An 18,706-nucleotide genomic window follows, 5' to 3' on the forward strand; every position below is an offset into this window, starting at 1 on the left:
AGAGAGGGGTGAGCCAGGAGACCCGGCTTCTCCCCCAGAGCTGCTTTGTGGCTGGCTCAGCTGTGGGGCGAAGGGAAAGTCCCTTGACGTGCCCAAACTGTAGGTTCCTTACTTCCAAAATGGGTTGGGTGAGATAGTGCCTAGAGCCATCCTTACCATCACGTTTAGGGGTGAAGGGGTCAGCTGTGCGGACGGGACTCGGGTCCTGTGTGTGTCAAGAGAGTATTCTGGAAGGTAGGTTGCCTGAAAACAGGGTAGCTCTGTGTGTGTGGGCTCTGCCTAGCCCTTGTCTCTGGGGGAGCCCTGGGCAGGGAGTGGTCAGAGTGCGCCCCCTCCACCCAGGGGCGTGCCCGCGTGTCATGCAGGCACAGTTTGCTTGTCGTCGGCTCTGCGGTCACTTGTGTTGTCACTGCTCAGGCATCTGGGCCAGGCCCAGGAGGCTGGTTGAAGTATGGCCATGCATGCTGCAAACTCCCTGTCCATACTCTCTGGGGAGGGAGAGGGACAATCAGATTGTCACAGACCACTGAGACTCTAGTGCTCTGATTCTTGTGCCCAGTGTGACTCAGTGTGATGTTTAATAAAATCAGGTGCAGTGATGACATTGTGGAGCCCACCGTGGCACCTGGGCAGGGGCACTGGGCTCTGCCGAAAGCCCTCAGACCTTATTGGGAGAAGAGGAGGAGGAAGGCAAGGCATCTCCTCCCTCCCCACACATACCCTGTGTGCTGCACCGTAAGGTAGAAGACACAGTAACCCCGACACGTCGTATTGTGTGACCTGAAGCCCCTGTGCATGGTAGGTTTGGTTGGAGACCTGTGTCCCTGGCCACTTCAGAGACGGGCCCTGATGGAACTGTGCACGCTAGAGAGGAAAACATTTGCAACCCAGGGACTCTCGTAAAGAACTGCGTTCAAAGTTGCATGGATTACACTGGCTTCGCATTGAAGACATGGACAGAGTATAGATGAATAGGTGAGGGAATGTTCGGATACTGGTTTGAAGGTCGAGCTACTTTTCAAATAACCTCGTTGGCTTTTAATGTCAAAACTAACATTTCTATGGTGTTTGCTTGTGGAATTGTCCTTTGCCAATCAAGGATACTGTAGGATTTTCATTTTGTGTCATATGCCACGTTTCGTTTTGTGTCATAGGAAGATGTAAAGACGATAGAGGAACGATTTCAGATAGCAAAGTCAGAGATATAAGAACAAGCTTTGTCGTAGGAGGTGGTGCATGGAAGCATTTTAGGACGTTAAGTGTAGCGTTAGCACCGAAGATGGACGTGAGGAATGCCAGAGGAGGGAGAGGTTCTCAGGTATCACGTGTGTGAGGGATGTCGAGAATTACTGACAGAAAGTCTTCATCTTATGTTCTTCTCAAATGTTTTAGGGACAAGCGGTGTGCCTTTGAGGAGCCCAGCCTGAGAGTGTAGAGGATGCCGAGGCTCGGCGTCATGTGGGGGCTGCAGACACCATGGATTGTGAGTGGGGTCACCACGGCCCGTGTAGTTCCAGGTCACCTTCAGCTCACAGAACAGGATGTCTCGGGGCAGGGACCCTGCCCCGGGGCTCCAGTGGCACGGCTGTGGCGTCCATGCTGGCTCTGCATAGCCCGGTTGAAGGATGAGTGGGTAGGAGACCGTGTGGAGGGGAGCGACTTGCGGAGGCCTGGTGGGCAGCGGTGTGCGTGATGACGGATGCCGGCCCAGGGGAGGCGTCTGGATCCAGCTGCCTAGGTGACACCCTGCCTGGGAATGGCCTTGGTGGAGAGGGTGCCCCCTCCGTCACGTCTGGGCTCTGAAAGCAAGCTTGACGGTTGCGGTGCTTGACACGGATGACCTGTGCTATGAGGGCTGCAGGAGCGGCCCCTGGGAGACCTTGGCATTTTGCCTCTGTCTCGACTTTGGCATATCATGACCTGAGATGGACAGGTGCACGGAGCACGCATGCCATCCTTGGCTTCTCAGAGGTCCCTGTCCTTGTACCACAGACCCAGGCCACGAGGAAGTGTTCCTGCGCTGGGGTCGGAGGCAGGTGCGCCTGCAGACGGACTTCCTTCAGCTCACGTTGAAGCGTCTTTCCAGCTGAGAAGGGGCAGAGTGGATGAAGTGAGGGGAGGCTCTCGTGTTCTCCCCTTGAGGGACGTCACTGAGTGCCTCGCAGTGCTGGTCCGCTGCACTCTGTTCGTGTTCCTCACCCTGGGAAGGAACTTTCCCAGACTCCGAAAGAAAGCTCCAGGATAGTGAGTTATTGCCTGACAGGACAGATTGTCGTTACATCTTCTGTCTCTGACCTAAATTAAGTCACACGGTTTTGTTTTTAGAAGTGAACATCTTCCAAGCATCCTAACCCTTGCCACTCTTAGCTGTGTGGCTTTGCGCACGTCACTGACCCTGTCGGTTCCCTTCTCTGTCGCAGACGGAGGGAGGGGTGTTGAGGTCCCATTCCCTCCCCCCTCAAGCCCCTGGATCCTTTAGCTCTGTGTGTAATAAGGGTAGAGAAGCATCCTAGCGGCAGCCACGATGATGTCGTGTGGCTCGAGAGGAAGATGCCCAGGTTCTAGCTGCCCGGTGACCTTGGGCCTTCTCTGAAATGCAGAAGATAGCTACGCACAGTGAAGAGCATTTGCAGCAAAGCATTTGCACGTGCTTTCGAGGTGCCATAGAGTCTCACGCTCCCTGATCGAGCCGCGGTGTGGTGTGCTGGCATGCTGCTTCCCCCTGGGGGCATGGGTGATGGGGTTCCAGGCTCATTCAGAAATGTGTGATGGGGGCGGGGCGTAGAGGAGGCACGCAGCCTAGCTTGTCCAGAGGTGGAGTGGGCATCCACGCAGCCTTGGGAGGCCGACCACGGCCGCACGTCCACACTCCTCGAATGCAAGCTCTGGAGAACAGGTTGTGGCCGGGGCAGGTGGTTTAGAGACTAGGGAGGAGGCTGTTAAAGTGGTCTTACCCGGGTGGTATGGAGCTGGCCTTGGAATGTGGCCACAGAAATGGGGACAGGAGGAGCTAGGTGGCCCCCGGGCATTTGGAGGAGTGTGACACAGAAGTAGGTTGACAGGGAAGAGTGGGCTCTATATTGGAGGCCCTGGGTCTCGGGGTGGGCGAGGGGCCCCTGCCCTGCTCTCTCCTCTCGTGGAGCATCTGCTGTGTGTGAGGCCTGGTGCCAGGCTTGGGCACTGAAAAGTCAGACACTGTTTCTGCTTTCAGAGACCACACTGTTGGGATCCTATTCTTGTACTTGGTTTCCCTGCAGGTTTCTTGGATACCGACTCCTCATCACACGGACCCTTGTTCATCCTCTTTGTGGCCTCAGAAACTAGTTGCATACAGAGCGTTGACTTTGTCCTCCACTTTTTTCCTCTGGGCTTCTTGCACCCCCATCCCCCACCCCGGAGAAAGCCCTCGATTCCACCCAGTATTATTCACAGTTCCTACCTCCGGCCATCCCACTTCTGTCCTTGCTTGCTTCTGTCTCCCCCCTTGGTTGTCACCATTTTCATTGTGGTGCTTCTGCACAGGTGGGAGCCCCCCCGCCCGCCCCGTGCCCTGGGCTTGCTGTCGCATCCCCCACAGTCTCTGTCCTGCTTCTCGTTTCTGCTTGAGCTGAAGTGAAGTGCTGAGCCATCCTTGTCTGAAATTTGGGGGATGGACCAGATGGCCTGTTCTCTTTCTACTCTGAAGTTTTGTGATTCTACTTTACTTTTAAAAAGCATTCAAGGTCTAGAATGGTGGTCACCAAATGTTAGAAATGGTTACTTGGGGGTGATTGGCTTTCTCTTTTGAATGTTTTGAATGTTCATATGTTTGCTTTATCCTGCGCTCTATCCCTGAGGTTCCTTCCAGCTCAGAAGTGCTTCCATTGTGTTTTCCTTCGCTATTCATTTTCCTTGTCTTGGTCTCGACGGTGCTGTGATCCAGTGAAATCTCACAAGAGCTAGCCACACGTCTGCATCATTGACTTTTCAGGGACATGTGTCTGTTCCATTCAAGTACGTCCGGTACCGCTGTGGGCTGACAGAGGTAAACCTGAGCAGGGTTGTCAGACTGGATAGCAAGTTGCTGTTGTTTTGGAAAAAAGAGAGTTGATGAGTGTCTCGTCAGAAGTTGGAAAGGACTCTGAAATGCTTTGCTGTGGGTGGACAGCAGCCCTTCCTCGCATAACTCTGCCGGAGGAGGTCCAGGGTCCAAATCAGCCGGCACTGGGGTGTAAGAGCCGTGTCCTAGATGGCTCCTGCGACCTGGCCTTCAGTGTGCAGCAGAAGCGTCTGTGGCGCGACGGGAAGTGATGCGAAGCCAGTCATCCCTGCAGATGCACCTGAAAGCCACTGCCGCTTGGAGACATTTTGGGAAGTGCTGGATTCGCTAGTCGGGTCCTATCTTGGGTTTGCTTTGGTTCGGTGAGGAGTGGACCAAGTAGACGTGTATTGAGTACACCCTTAGCCCACTGGGCAGCACTAGACTCCCTAGAGGATGATTCTGTTGGGCCCGTGGGCCGGGGAGGGAGTGGCTGGAACATGGGCTGGCTGGGCTCTGAAACCCTGAGCCTGACGGTGCTCTCCACTACCGTGCATGTAGGACCGCGAGTACCGAGCTCTCGGACAGAGAGCGCTGGCCGTTTCTGCAACGGTAGAGATTGTGCTGAGCCATGAACCACACGTGGGCACTGACCACTAGAAATGTGGCTGGTGTGAACGAGGAACTGGGTTTTTTGTTTTATTCAATTTTAATTAATCTGCATTTACTTCTTGGGTTGTGGCAACTGAATTGGACAGTGCAACAGTGATAATCAGAGATTTGGGGGACCCAATCATGCTGCCTTCTGAAGTCCCTGAACTGGTGCACTTTCCACACGAGAGATTCTCCCCCATTTTAGGTAGTGGCATGATTTTTCTGTGTGTGCGACCACACATTCTGCTCTCCAGTAGCTGACTGATCTCACACAGATCTGTGACAGTCTGGGAGGTTCAACACGTGTGTCCGTGCACAGTGACCCTGCCTCCCCCTGTCCCTCAGGCCACCCCGGCCCCATGGCTTGTGTTTTTCCAGGGACAGTCTTTGCAAGCATATGTGGATTAGTGGACTTAAAATGTTTCACTGCCTCTGATTTTCTGTGAACTCCCTGTCTTTCGTCCCTGCTCTGGAGGCAGACCCTTGTCAAGGAGGTGAGGGAAGCATAGCAATGTAGGGAGGCCTCTGATTGCCCAGGAATAGGGCCTACCATGAAAAGCTCAGGAATATCTCACTAGGAAAGAATTTTAACGATGATCTGCATTTGTTTCACTTTTGCTTTTCAAAACGCTTTTATTTTTATGATCCTGTTTTTACCACCCTGTCCCCCCACACCCCCCAGACTGTTCAAAGTTTGGTGATTGCTCACCATGGACGGTCCTGAAGTTCCATAGGATGGAATTCCGGTCATTGGAGGGGTGTGCTGGGCTTTCCCTGCCTCTGAGGAAGGAACCAGATGGGTGGGAGGATTGGGTTAGGTTGTAAAACGTTTTTACATGTGACCTTTGCCTCTCGTTGATGGCCTATGTTGTCCCAGGAGCATGGAGCTGTCAGTTCATGGCAGCCCGGCCCGCATGGTACTTCGTCCTGCTCTCCCCTTTCTGCGTAGTCTCCAAGGGCTTGTCACGACATTAGGAACCGATGCTTTCAGAGCGCTTGTGAGGTTCTCAGGTCGCCCTCAGAACATGAGATTTTGTTGGTGGAAACTGATCGAGAAAAAGGGGTTCCAAGACCCTTGAAAGATTCTTTTAAAGGCATCATATGATTTGTATTTTATAGTATTGGTTACATCTAAGAGAAGGTGGCATTTCACACACACTCAGATGTTTCTTGAGTTTGAATTTCAATGTGTTGATTTGAAAAGACAGGAATTATTTCACCCCAAATACATTTGAGAAAGGCGCTGTGATAGATGACGTGCAAGTTTTCAGGTCAAGGGGGCAAAGGGCTGTCTGCCTCCTGTGGGGACGTGGTCATCATGCACTTTCAGTGGGTCTGCGGAAACACTCTTTCTTCTTTTTCTCACTGTAAAAAGATCAGAGTCGTGAGGTCAGGTCAGGAGGAGGTCATTGCCAGAAAGCCCCAGCATGTACATGGCGGGTCCCAGCTGCTGTCCTACGGTGGTACCACCCACTGGAGGTGTGTGTGGTGGGGCCTTCCTGAGCTCTGCAGCCTTCTGGAACAGGTCACTGTACCGTTCTTTCCTCTCTAAGGAGCCGACGGTGGCGGATCGTCATCTGGAAATGGGTCTGGGGCTGCTCCCGCTGCCGCTGCAGGGGGCTCTCGCTCCTCTTCCCGGAACTTGGGGTCTTCCAGCGGCGAGAAAGAAGAAGGCAAGAAGGCCCGGCGGCAGTGGGAGTCTTGGAGCACAGAAGACAAGAACACTTTCTTCGAAGGGCTGTACGAGGTGAGCTCTGGGACCAGGAAAGGCGGCCAAAACTCCCCGTCTCTTTCCACTTTGTCCGTGTTTCTCTTTCAGTTTGCTTCTACCTTGCTGACCACATGACTGCGAGATCTACTAGGTCCGCAGTTCGATTAGGAGTCTCTCGTGGGCAGCAGCCATGGGTCCTGAAGGCTCAGGACTTGCCCTCTGACCTTGGCCCTTTATCCCCTCATTGTGGCTTTAAAAGCTGATACTAGTAAAGTGGTTACTAGGTGTCTTTGTTTGATTCATTTCTTTCTACTCCAAGAGTCTACCCGTTCTTTCAGATACATTCTTTTTTTTTTCTTTTTTTAAAGATTTTATTCATTTATTTGAGAGAGAGAACGTGTGTGTGCACACACAAGTAAGAGCCGGGGGCGGGCAGAGGGGCAGAGAGAGAGAGGGAGAGAGAATCTTTTTTTTTTTTTTTTTTAAAGACTTTATTTACTTATTTGACAGAGACAGCCAGCGAGAGAGGGAACACAAGCAGGGGGAGTGGGAGAGGAAGAAGCAGGCTCCCAGCGGAGGAGCCTGATGTGGGGCTCAATCCCATAACGCCGGGATCATGCCCTGAGCCGAAGGCAGACGCTTAACAACTGCGCCACTCAGGCACCTGGGGAGAGAGAATCTTAAGCAGACTCCTTGCTTAGCACAGAGCCTAACGTGGGACTCGATCTCATGACCCTGAGATCATGACCTGGGCTAAAAGCATGAGTTGGACTCTTAACTGACTGAGCCACCCAGGCGCCCCTCAGATCCATTCGTGACTGAAGAGTGGAGCCCTGTCTCTGGGCTTTCCCTTTGCAGTTGAGAGGACTGACTCGGGAGGAGTGGTCCCTGATGGGGAGGGACAAGGGGACACTTGCCACGTCTGTCAGAGCCGGCAGCTTAACCCTGAGAGATGTTGCAGTGGACCTGGGACAGAGTGGAAAGTCCTAAAAATAGAAGCTGCTCCCCGGTCCCACTGCCCAAAGAAACAGCCGTGATCCCTCCCAGCTATTTTCACTTCCCTGTTTTGCTTTTTCAAGTATTTGTAACCATAGGGAACATATTCCTTTTATTAATATCCAATGCATTTTCACGGTAGGTTACAGTTCTTTTGCTCAGTATTTTTTTTTAGTGCCTGCAAATATTCTATTTCAGGTGAAATCAAACTGTGGCTTGCATGCTTGCTGCCCATTTTTATAAATAAAGCTTTATTGGGACGCAGCCACGCCCTTTCACTTGTATATAGTTTCCGGCCACTTTGACGACAGTGGCGGTTACAGCAGATACTGAGTAGTGCGAGACGTCTGAGTGTTCACCCTCGAGCCAGTCCTTGTCCTCTTTCACTGTCTTTGTGTTGATGGTTGTGGTTCCTTCCAGGTTCTGTTGTAAACGATATAAGCAGTCACTGTCTCCGTGCACCTTCCGTATTTTAGACCGCCTCGTTGGGATATAGCGTCAGGAGTAGGTTACTCAGTCAGCGAGCCCTATTCCTTTAATAGCCCGGTAATAGCAGTGATGGAGAAGTCTTGCCAAGCCTGGCAAACAGGGCTCATAGCAGAAAGGGGCTTTGGAGTTGATGGTCTGCAGTGTCCATGAGAGATTAGAAAAGGCGAGGAGCTAGAACGCAGTGCTGATGTCAGAATATTCCTGTGGCCGCACTTCTCCCTTCGGGGAGGCCACCGCTTTGGTTCTGCCATCCCGGTCGGAGAAGGTCCATCTGTCCGTGCTGATGGACTCCATTATCCGGGGAGACCATGAAGTACATATTTGTGGCTGGTTCCGGTAGGTGCAGAGTCCTTCAAACAAGTTCAGATGTGTTCTCTTTCTCCCTGTGACAGTTGGAGAGGACAGCCTAGAGGCTGCTCTGTATAGTCACACCCCCAGACTGTGGCTCCTTGAAGTTGTTGGTTAGGCGCAGAAGCCTGGAGGCCCCAGGCCCGTTCTCATGCTGCTGCGCCCCTGCAAGCGTTGCTGCGGCCCTTCCCGGGGAGAAGGCAGCGCTGCGGGTCGGGGTTCCTGGGTGCAGAACGCAGGCGGAGGCTGTGTTTGTTGATTAAGAGTGGGGGAAGGGTTCCCCATCAGTGACCCGCCCTGCCTCTCTTCAGGTAAATGAGTGTGTGTTCCTTCTCACTGGACCAGCTTTCTTGTTCTACATTTTATGCCAGTAGGTGTAGGAGGTCTCCTGAAATCCTTGATGAACAGTCACTGACCGTCGTGTCATTTCCCGCTTTCCCCAGTCAATGCTGTATGGGGGGGGGCACGAGTCTGTACTTTACAGCTGACCCTTGGGGTGTCTGCCCGAGGCGCAGCGGGACTCTGGTGGGGTCTTGATGGAGGGCTGATGAGCTGGGGGGCTGCGATTGAATAGCTCGTGCTGTTGGGTGTGGGAGCTCAGCACGGGCCTCTGCTCTGTGGTGTGTGTGCCATCATCCCTGCCTTTTCCCTACACACGTCGGACTTGACTGCACGTCATGTGACAGATGCAGCTCAGCGGGGATTGAGTCGCTGTCATAGCCTGGAGGGACGGGGAGGGGACGGGCTCCAGCCCGATTGGATGCAGGAGCTCCAGCAATGTCGTTGAACCTGTGTCCCCCTGCATGTGAAGTGACATTTGCTGTGCTTACTGTCTCCTGCTTCAGACAATTCTGAGATGAGAGTGCCACCCCTGCCCCTCACTCCAGTTGGGACAGTTCTGGGAAGGACTCACATGGGCCAGGCCTATCCCAAACTCTTCCTGTGGCCTCCACGACAGGGAGCTGGTGGGGAGGCCAGCAGGGCGAGCGCCTGCACTGACTCGTCTTTGACATCCTCTTGCTCCGTCTCATTGGCGGTTCTTCACAAAGCCCATCACCGACTTTCCATTTTCCTCCTTCTGTGTGTGGTTTCCGCCTTACAGCCACACGGCCAGCATGCGGTCCTTCCTTTTCACCGGGTGGGTAATTGCTGAGGGCTCATCTCCTACAGAGCCCCACAGGAGCGCTAGGGTGCAGAGAAGCCCCCCATAAGGGCTGACAGTCTGGTTAGGGAAGTGTAGCAGGAACGTGAAAGGTGGTGCTGTCAAGAAGCCGTGCTAACAGATGCCACAAGAATTCAGAAGGCAGCATACTTTGAGGATCACAAAACTCAGGTTGTGGTGCCAGGCCGGCGAGTGCGTGCACCTGCCTGGGTTGGTGCCCTGCTGCTCGGGAGCTGAGGGATGGAGAGGCTGTGTGCACTTGTCGGTCATGGTTCTCATCAGGAGCTTAGGGAGGGTCTGTGGGGGAGGGCGCACCCATAACAGGGCACTTAAGGACACCCTTTTATGTTTATTTAACAGTGAAAAAACTTTAATTCTTTTAGATTTCTTATACTTTAATTTTTCACTTTAAAACCATTTCAGACTTGGAAAAAGTTGCGAGAAGAGTACAGAGAATTCCATGTGCCCTTTCCCGATGTTCACGTAACCTCAGTGTGACCAGCACAGTGAGGAGATTCGACGTAGATACTGTCGCATTTACTGACCTGTGGGCCTTACCAGGTTTAGCTCGTGTTGCCACTGATGTCCTTTCTGGATCAGGGCCCCGCGTTGCATTCAGTGGTCCTGACTCCTGAGCCCTCCACCTGGGGACAGGTCCTCAGTCTCTGCCTCCTTTCTTCTGTCTCTCAAGACCTTGACGCTTTTTTTTTTTAATCTAAATTCAATTTAGCTCATCTATATTGTATTATTAGTTTCAGGAGTAGAAGCCAGTGATTCATCATTGCATAGGACACCCAGTGCTCATTCCATCGCATACCCTCCTAATATCCATCACCCAGTTACCCCATCCCCCACCCCCTCCCTTCCAGCACCCCTCACTTTGTTTCCTAGATTTAAGAGTCTTTCATGGTTTACCTCTCTCTGATTTTATCTTATTTTTCCCTTCCCTTCTGTGTTCATCTGTTTTGTTTCTTAAATTCCACATATGACTGAAATCATATGATAATTGTCTTTCTCTGACTTGTTTCGCTTAGAATAATACCCTCTAGTTCCATCCACGTTGTTGCAAATGGCGAGATCTCATTCTCTTTAAGGGCTGCATAATATTCCCTTGTATGTATGGACCACATCTTCCTTATCCATTCATCTGTCGATGGACATCTGGGCTCTTTCCATAGTTTGGCTGTTGTGGGCATTGCTGTTATAAACATTGGCGTGCAGGTGCCCCTTCTTTTCACTACATCTGTGTTTGGGGTAAATACCCAGTAGTGCAGTTGCTGGGTCGTAGGGTAGCTCTATTTTCAGCTTTTTGAGGAACCTCCACACTGTTTTCCAGAGTGGCTGCACCAGCTCGCATTCCCACCAGCAGTGCATGAGGGCTCCCCTTTCTCCGCATCCTCTCCAACATCTCTCGTTTCCTGACTTGTTAATTTTAGCCATTCTGGCTGGTGTGAGGTGGTATCTCATGGTGGTTTTGATTTGTGTTTCCCTGATGCCGACTGATGTTGAGCACTTTTTCATGTAAGACCTTGACGTTTTTAAAGACTCCTGGTCTGTTAGGTTGTGGACTGCCCTGAGTTTGGGCTTCTCTGAGGTTACCTCATGATGAAATGTACGTTTTGTGTTTTTGTCAAGAATACCACGGAAGTGCCCGGCTGTCCTGGGCACATCCTGTCCAGGGCGCATGATGTGCTCCACGCTGTCTGGTGCTGTGAACCTTGATTACCGCATTCAGGGGGCACCTGCCAGGTCCTGTCCTGACTGGTCTTTTTTTTTTTTTTTTTACTTTCAGACTGTGTGAATACCCTGTTTTTCATTCTTTTGTCTACTAACCTTAGCAACCATGCCACTTCTTACCTGAAATAACTGTGATTATACCGTTTGCCCAGTGAGAATTTTCTGACTTCATTATACTTTCTACACTTATTAGAGATCTCGTGCAAGAAACAGCTCTTCCTTGTCCCTTATTTAGGTACAAGTTCATGATATGTTTTTATCTGTGTGGACTCGGGCGTGTAGGCTATTCTGTGTCATAGTCTGTCCCCATCCCTGTCGGTTTTGTTGCCCACAGTGTTGCAGGCTTGGCCCCTGGGAGCCTCTGCAGGTTGGCTCCTCTCACGCTCAGGCCAGCGTGTATTCCAGACTCGTTGGTACTTTCCCTGCTCCCGTCTCTTCAAGGCATCCTGGTTGCTTCTGGGAAGTGGGATGTAGAAGCCAGATACAGGTGCTGGGGGTGCACGTGTCACCTCTGGACCCTCCCCAGGACTCCGTCTTGGCTCCAATGGAGTGTCAGCTCCTGCATAGTGCTGGTGGTGACTGTCTTCTCTGGAACACCAGTTCCATTCTGAAAATCTCAGAAGAACTCAGCTCCTACGTGGAGGCGTTGAAGGAAGGGGTGGCCCACAGATGTGTGGTTCTCTTACTAGGTGTTCCTATTTGCTGTCCCTGTGTGAGTATAGGATATGTTTCTTTAGATCACAGCAGTGAGGATGTTTCTGAATTGTTGACGTGTTGTTTTGAGGCCGGCTTTGCAGCACTCTCGGCTCCTCCGTCCTTGTCTGTGTTCGGTGTTCCCGTGATTGTCTTCGTGGAGCGGTCTTATTTCGTGGTCTCTACGCAACTCCGGGCTTTAAGCCCCTTCCACCCTCTTGCAGGGATGACCATTGTGTTCTCCGGCTCCAGGGCCCTTGTTGCTCTGGTCTCCCGTGCAATGATAGTTTTATCCCTGAGTTTCTACTGCTGCTTTATCCGTTGTTTGAGTTAAAACCCGAGGTTCTAGGGTGGTGAGGTTGAAGTTCATGCACAAAGAAGAGCCATGAAGGGCGTTTGCTTGACCTCTTTGGTCTCCTTTTCCCTTTCTCCTTTCTCGGGAAGTGTCTGTGTTATACAGAAGACTGCCTTGTTGTAACCTCTGTGCTTTTGTTGTGGACTTAATTTTGCAGCATGGGAAAGACTTTGAAGCCATTCAGAACAACATTGCCCTCAAGTACAAGAAGAAAGGCAAGCCTGCGAGCATGGTGAAGAACAAAGAGCAGGTCCGGCATTTCTACTACCGCACATGGCACAAAATCACCAAGTACATTGACTTTGATAATGGTGAGTGTGTTCGGGCGTGGTTGGCTGCTGGGCAGGAGCTGGTTTCCACAAACCCACAAGACACACCCTCAGGCACTGTTCTCACCCAGCCACATGGCCAGGGATCTCCGTGCCTCCTGGCACTTTGGCTGGTGGTATGCCCAGCCACCGTCGGTTAAGCTGAATGGTGAGGATGCTGCGTGTGTTTCTAACAGCCCTGGGTGCCTGCGTGTCTAGCTCCCTGGCTCGCTCTGGGCCCGTGTCCCCCACTGGGAGGGGAGGGCCCCACAGTCGACCAGGAGAGGCGGGCCACGGGTGTGGGCCGGCCAGAATCGGACCCCTCTGCTGCCTGCCCTTCTCTCCCGGGGGGGGGGGGGGTGGCTCCTTGGGCGGAGGGATGGAGGGGGAGGGCCAGCTTTCTCAAGGCTCCTGTCTGTATTTGAAGCCAGGCTCGAGTAGTCCCGTGTTGGGTTCCACGTCTGGGTCAGGGCTCTGAGCAGCCTTTCCGACCAGCCCGTTTGTCCCCAGGGGAGGTGTGCCACCTCCCGTCTCCATGTGTCGAGCCTGCCCCTCCGTCGCCGCCTCGCCTTTCTTGATGCTGTTCCTCGTTTCTACAGCTTCACTCACAGCTCGGTCGCTCCGGACATTTACCTCTACTGACTTGGCTCGTTTCTGACACTCCTGTTACAACAGTCTAAGTTCTGATGAACGACAACTGTGGCGTCTGTGGTCTGGCACTCCCGCTTTGCTTCTTTGCCGCCATGAGCCCTTGATGTCAGCCCCTGACGGATGGCCTCCAGTGTTTCCTTCGGGCTTGCTCTCGGCCCATTTGGGGAGTCTCGGCCAGGCGCGTGCCAACGCCCCCCAGGCGGACCCATCCAACTCTCCTTCCTGGCTCTCCCGCGGGTCAGCATGCGGGACCTGGGGTTCCTCCTCTCACCAGAGAAAGGCCCAGGGAGCACGATTCAAGCAGTCTCCTTCTGTAAAGGGTCAGATGATAAATATTTTGGGCTCTGGGGTTTGCAGTCTATTGAAACTATTGCATTCTGCTGTCTTAACTCCTTTGTAGACAGAAGGTAAGCAGGTGTGTGTGTTGCTGGGTTCCAGAAACACTTCCTTCACAAAAAGGTCACGGGCTGCATTTGGCCTGTAAGTAGTTTGCTGACTCCTACCCTGGAGAAGTCCTACCTCGCTGCCACTGTCTAGTGTGGGAGCCCTTGGGGACGGGTCACCCAAACTCCAGACGGTCACAGTTTTTACCTGACCCTGTCACCTGAACTTATTTCCCTCTGAATCTTTGTGGACATCTGTCACTAGTCAGAGTCTTGCTGGTTGTACCTCAGAGCTTTTCAGGTCTGTCCTCACTGCCTGGTCCCCTTTGGTCCTATTCCGGATCATTGCTGTTCTCCCACGGTCCGGTCCCACCATTCCAAACCTGCCCCTCACATCACGAGATCCGGGGGACCCCCTGCCTGAGCCCCTCCCGTGGCTCCGCTCGGTGCCGTCACGCGACCTGCAGGCTGGCAGGAGTGTGGTCTCCACTGTCCTGGTACCTGCACTGCCACCCCCGCCTGGTCAGCCTCCCTCAGCCTGCTCACCTTCCCACACCGAGCGCCTCTTGTTCTCCCAGAAGTCCCTCCCTGAATCCTTCCCTGCCCCTCTTGCTGCCTGAGCATGGCCAGCTCTAGGCCTGTGGCTGAGCACGTCACCCTCAGGCCAGATGAGGAAACCCAGGCGCAGCTGTGCAGGCCCTCACCCAGGCCCACCGAGACGGTCAGTGGGGGAGCCGAGACTCCCCCTTCTTCCCAGACGCCCTCTGTGTCCTCGGCACAGTCCTTCACCGCTACCGCGAGTGCCAGCTTTCACGCCGCTTTGGGGTTTCTCTCCGTGCGTCCTGTTGAGTGTTCCTTTGTTGAGGGACGTCACTACAGGTGAATAAGTTTTCCTTTTCCTTTTGGAAAAGGGTCACTTCTGGTGGTTTTCAATAATGCGCTTGTGGACATCCCTGTTCACAGAGCGCTTTTCTTCAGAAGCACTTTCTTCGGGTAAATCACACGATTGAGGTCAGTTTAGTTCTGTTTTGTCGTGACCGTGGTTGTCCTCTGCGAGGATGAGTGTCCGGCCCACTGCCCTGGCCGTCTGCTGCTTTGCTGTGTTTCCCATCAGGCTCTGTCCTTGACCGAGGCGAGGAGGAGCACCTGGCTGTCGAGCACACCCCACCCATGGCCAGTCCGTCTCCACACCGCGTGTAGTGCCTCCATTCTGTCGAGTTCAGGGCCCCACCGAGCTGCCCTGTGGCCAGCACGATGCTTTTGTTTCCACAAGTCCTTTCCAGGTCCCTTTCCTGCTTGAACACCTTCACTGGCCACCTCGAACGGTCCAAGGACACGTGTCTCCGTGTTTATGACACAGAGTGGGGGCAGCCTGGGGGGAGGGCTCGGCACCCCAAGCCAGTCCCTCCAGCTGCACAGGCCTCCAGTCAAGCCTGGAGCCTTCATACGGAAAGTAGATCTGGAAAGAACAGTGGGTCCAGCACCTTTGGACGCATATCTGTTGGTGTGGGTTGCCGTTCTTTCTGGAGACCCGTGGAGATGGGCTGCCGAGTGCCATGCTTTAGGGACCATCTCTAGGTCGCACTTGGCAGGTCTTTTGCTGATACTGTGTTATTGGCTTCTGGGGTCTGTGTAAGCATCAACTGACTTGGCTCGTTTCTGACACTCCTGTTACAACAGTCTAAGTTCTGATGAACGACAACTGTGACGTCTGTGGTCTGGCACTCCCGCTGATTCTCTCCCTCATCGTGAGCGTCTGGGTGTGTGGCGGCCAGTCAGCCCCGTTTCGTTCTTGACCAGAGTGTCACCACAGCGTCCGTGTACCTATGCTTAGTTGACTGTGCTTCTCAGATGATGAGTTTATATGAAAACATCAACACTGGTCCAAATCCTGTGACTTGAGAGCATCCGTGGTCTTCACAAACCCCTTCCCTGCCTTCCACGGTGGCCCATGTCCCCGCCGTCCTTTACCTGACCTGTGCACTTCTTGGTGTCTCTTCATAATGACCCCATGAGGGCGTGCGGGCAGCTTACTGGGTTACGTGTCTGCCTTCAGCTCAGGTCATGATCCTGGGGTCCTGGGATCAAGGTCCACATCAGGCTTCCTGCTCGGCGGGGAGTGTGCTTGAGGATGCCCTCTGTCCCTCCCCCCTACTCCGCGACCCCAGTACATAAATAAAAACTTAAAAAATAGTGACACTATGATAAGAGTCTTTTTTCTGTTGAGCTGATGGTTCTGCCAAAGTTACTTTTTTTTTTTTTTAAGATTTTATTTATTGTTTGAGAGAGAGAGTGAGCATGTACAAGCAGGGGGAGCGGCAGAGGCAGAGGGAGAAGCAGGCCCCCGGTGAGCTGGGAGCCCGATGCGGGGCTCGATCCCAGGACCCTGGGATGACAACCTGAGCCGAAGGCAGACGCTTCCCTGACTGAGCCATGAAGGCGCCCCTCCACTAAGGTCTCTGGCTGGTCCTGGTGATCTCTGCCAGGTGGTGGCAGCCACGTGAGCCCATTAAGCCCGAGGACCGCCTGCGCCTTTGTGGTGTGCTGGCATTTACCTCAGCGTTTGGCGCTGGCCGGCCGTCCTCCCCTCCTCAGCCCCTGGCAGGCTTGCGTCCACCTCACATGTCTGCCGATTTGCCTGTTCTGGACGTTTCGTAGTACTAGTGTCGCACGGTGTGTGGCGTCTCCCTGAGCACCTGGTTTTCTCAGTTCATCCACTTCGTGGCAGGTGTTAGAAGTCTGTTCCCTTGCGTGGCTGATCCCGTTCTGTCTGTATGTTCCACGCTTGTTTATCCACTGCCGAGCGGGTCTCAAAGTGTCCTGAGCAGCAGTCCCCCCCGAGAGTCCCGACGAGGCCTCGGTCTTTCTCAGGAGAACCTTCAGGAGTGGTTGGCCTGATGTTTGCAGGGTCCCAGGCTCCTTGCAGCCTATGTGAGGTTCAGAACCTTCGGTTTAGATCATTCATTCACGATCTTATTTTCCATTTGCTAATGTGTTTGTTTTCCTTTCCTGCCTTTAATCACATGGCCCGAGTGTCAGGAGTTTGGAAGGGCTCTCTGAGGAGAAGCTGGAGAGAGCAGTTGTGAGGGCAGTGGAGGGACAGGCTGCCTGAGTCACTTCTCTGTGAGGTGGTGGGGACGGCACCAGACTGTGCTGGGCCTGGGCTGGCAGATCGCACTCAAGTTTGGCTTCAGGTAACATGGAACTCAAAGCGGTGCTGTGTTCAGCACAGAAGGATATGTTCTCTCCTGTCAAAGACCACAGGTAGGCGGTCCAGGGCGGCCATCGGGGACGTGGTCTACCCTCTTTCTGTTATGCCGTCCCGGCATGTTGCTCGAGTCCAGGACGGCTCCAGGCAGCAGGTGTGCAGGGAAGAAGAGTGGGCCAAAGGGACACATTCGTCCTGAGTCAGTGTTCAGTCACTTCGGGAGCTCACACTGAAGGCCAGGACTTGGTGGTGTGGCCCTGTCTAGCCGCAGGGCAGGCAGGGGTGTGTGTGGATGTGTTGCTTCCCAAACAAAGTGGGTCTGTTGCTCAGAAGGAGGAAAGTGGGTATCGGTACTTGCGATGGTTGGGGCTGCAGTTTTCCTCCGTCTGGCCCCCAGCCCCGGGCGTTTGGTCAGTGACCAGAGATGGCGCGACACGTCCGCTTCCTCGGTCCCGGGGCCCTGTGTGTGCAGAGACAGATGGTCTCACCCCAGCTTCTGTGCCTCCGTGGAAGCTGGCCACACTGACACCCCAGTCTCTCCTTCCGGGGGACACCACTCTGCCTGTGAGGACTCATTCCTAGCTCTGCCCCAGTTTCTTTGTCTAATTTTTTATTTCGAAAATTTAAAAAGCAGCCCCGTGTTCCTGTGGACACCTCCCTCTGTTTCCTCCGGGGGGGAGGGACCAGCACGCTGTGGTCAAAACTGTGAGCTGAGTGGCGTTAACGTCCCCCATGCCAGTCCTGTGCTGTGAGCTGGCCGAACGTGGCTTGGGTGTCTCCCCGTTGTAAGGCTCTATCCTGTCTTCATCTTTCAGTGTTCTCCCGTGGGCTGAAGAAGTCGTCCCAGGAGCTGTACGGTCTGATCTGCTACGGCGAGCTGCGGAAGAAGGTCGGGGGCTGTGAGTATGGGGTGCTCGCTGCTTTGGGAGTGACACTCCTGTGTTTTTGCGGGCCCTCCCGGCAGGGCCTGCTCTCCTGTCACCATAGGATCTGTGACGCCAGGGCTGTTTTCCTCCGACTCAAATCTTGAAGACAGTCCGGGGTGCGGTGGGTTGAAGAGCACCCCGGCCTCCATGTACCTGCACCATCACTTAGACTTATGTGTTGTTAACACTGGTCATGTCACGCCACGCACACTTTCTCTTGCTCAGCACCCTAGCAGGGCCCTGACGCTTCATCCTGTGTCCCTTGAGCTCAGGGACATTGTCCTGCTCACCCCCATCCTGTTATCAGACAGGCACTGCAGTCTTACTGAGTCCCTGCCTGTGTTCCCAGCACACCCAATACCCAGGCCAGTCAGACCAGTTGGGGTGCCGGTTGGGGCTCTGGTCCTGCCTGTACCTGTGGCCCCCTCGCCTTTGGTCTTGCATGATGCTGGTACTTGGAAGGGTCCAGGCCCCTTCTCATATGTCCCTCTGCTTGTCTCCTTATAACCAGGTTCCTATTAGACGTAAGGGTGCTCTGGCCTTCCAGGGGCCCTGAGCACCCAGTGGCCTATCTCGCCTCCCCGTGTGACAAGGGGCATCCTTGTCTCTACAGGTGCGACTGGCCACCCTCCCACAGTGGAAGGGTGCTCACCCACAGGGCCACTGCAGAGCCCCAGTGAGACCATGTGAGAGGGTCATGAGCCATCTCCTCCCTGGTCACCCAGCACACCCCCGCTCAGAGGAGTTGGGGGGCGGGATGTGGAAATAGCAGAGGGATAAGGAGGATGGGTGTTTGTGGTTCGTGCACTGCTCTGCACACACTGGCCTAGAAATAGGCAAGAATCGGACAGACAGCCTGGCTCCCTGAGCCTGTCCTTCCTGTGGTCTGAGCACTTCTTTGCCACCCACTGGCTTGTCCTGGAGTGCTCCCGGGTGTGGTGCAGTATGGGGCATCAGCTGCTCCCAGTCACTGCTGTGATGGCCCCTCCTGTGTCCCTGCCACGTCCAGATCTCAGCCCGTGCTCCCCCAGCCCTTCTGAGTCCTTTCGAGGCTGGCCTGGCTCCCT

General features: G+C 53.8%; 1 protein-coding gene across 3 annotated transcripts in view; it reads left to right on the forward strand.

Annotated features, from left to right (window-relative positions):
* CRAMP1 (cramped chromatin regulator homolog 1) overlaps positions 1-18,706 on the forward strand; it is a 56,280-nt gene that overhangs the window by 5,884 nt on the left and 31,690 nt on the right. For all 3 annotated transcript variants that reach the window (XM_026484938.4, XM_057314827.1, XM_026484937.4), the window contains 3 exons: positions 6,226-6,419; positions 12,321-12,474; positions 17,529-17,612. In XM_026484938.4, the coding sequence (XP_026340723.1) occupies positions 6,226-6,419; positions 12,321-12,474; positions 17,529-17,612 (432 nt within the window). The remainder of the gene's footprint in view (positions 1-6,225; positions 6,420-12,320; positions 12,475-17,528; positions 17,613-18,706) is intronic.

Source organism: Ursus arctos, unplaced genomic scaffold, assembly GCF_023065955.2.
Source record: "Ursus arctos isolate Adak ecotype North America unplaced genomic scaffold, UrsArc2.0 scaffold_2, whole genome shotgun sequence".
Lineage (NCBI taxonomy): Eukaryota > Metazoa > Chordata > Mammalia > Carnivora > Ursidae > Ursus > Ursus arctos.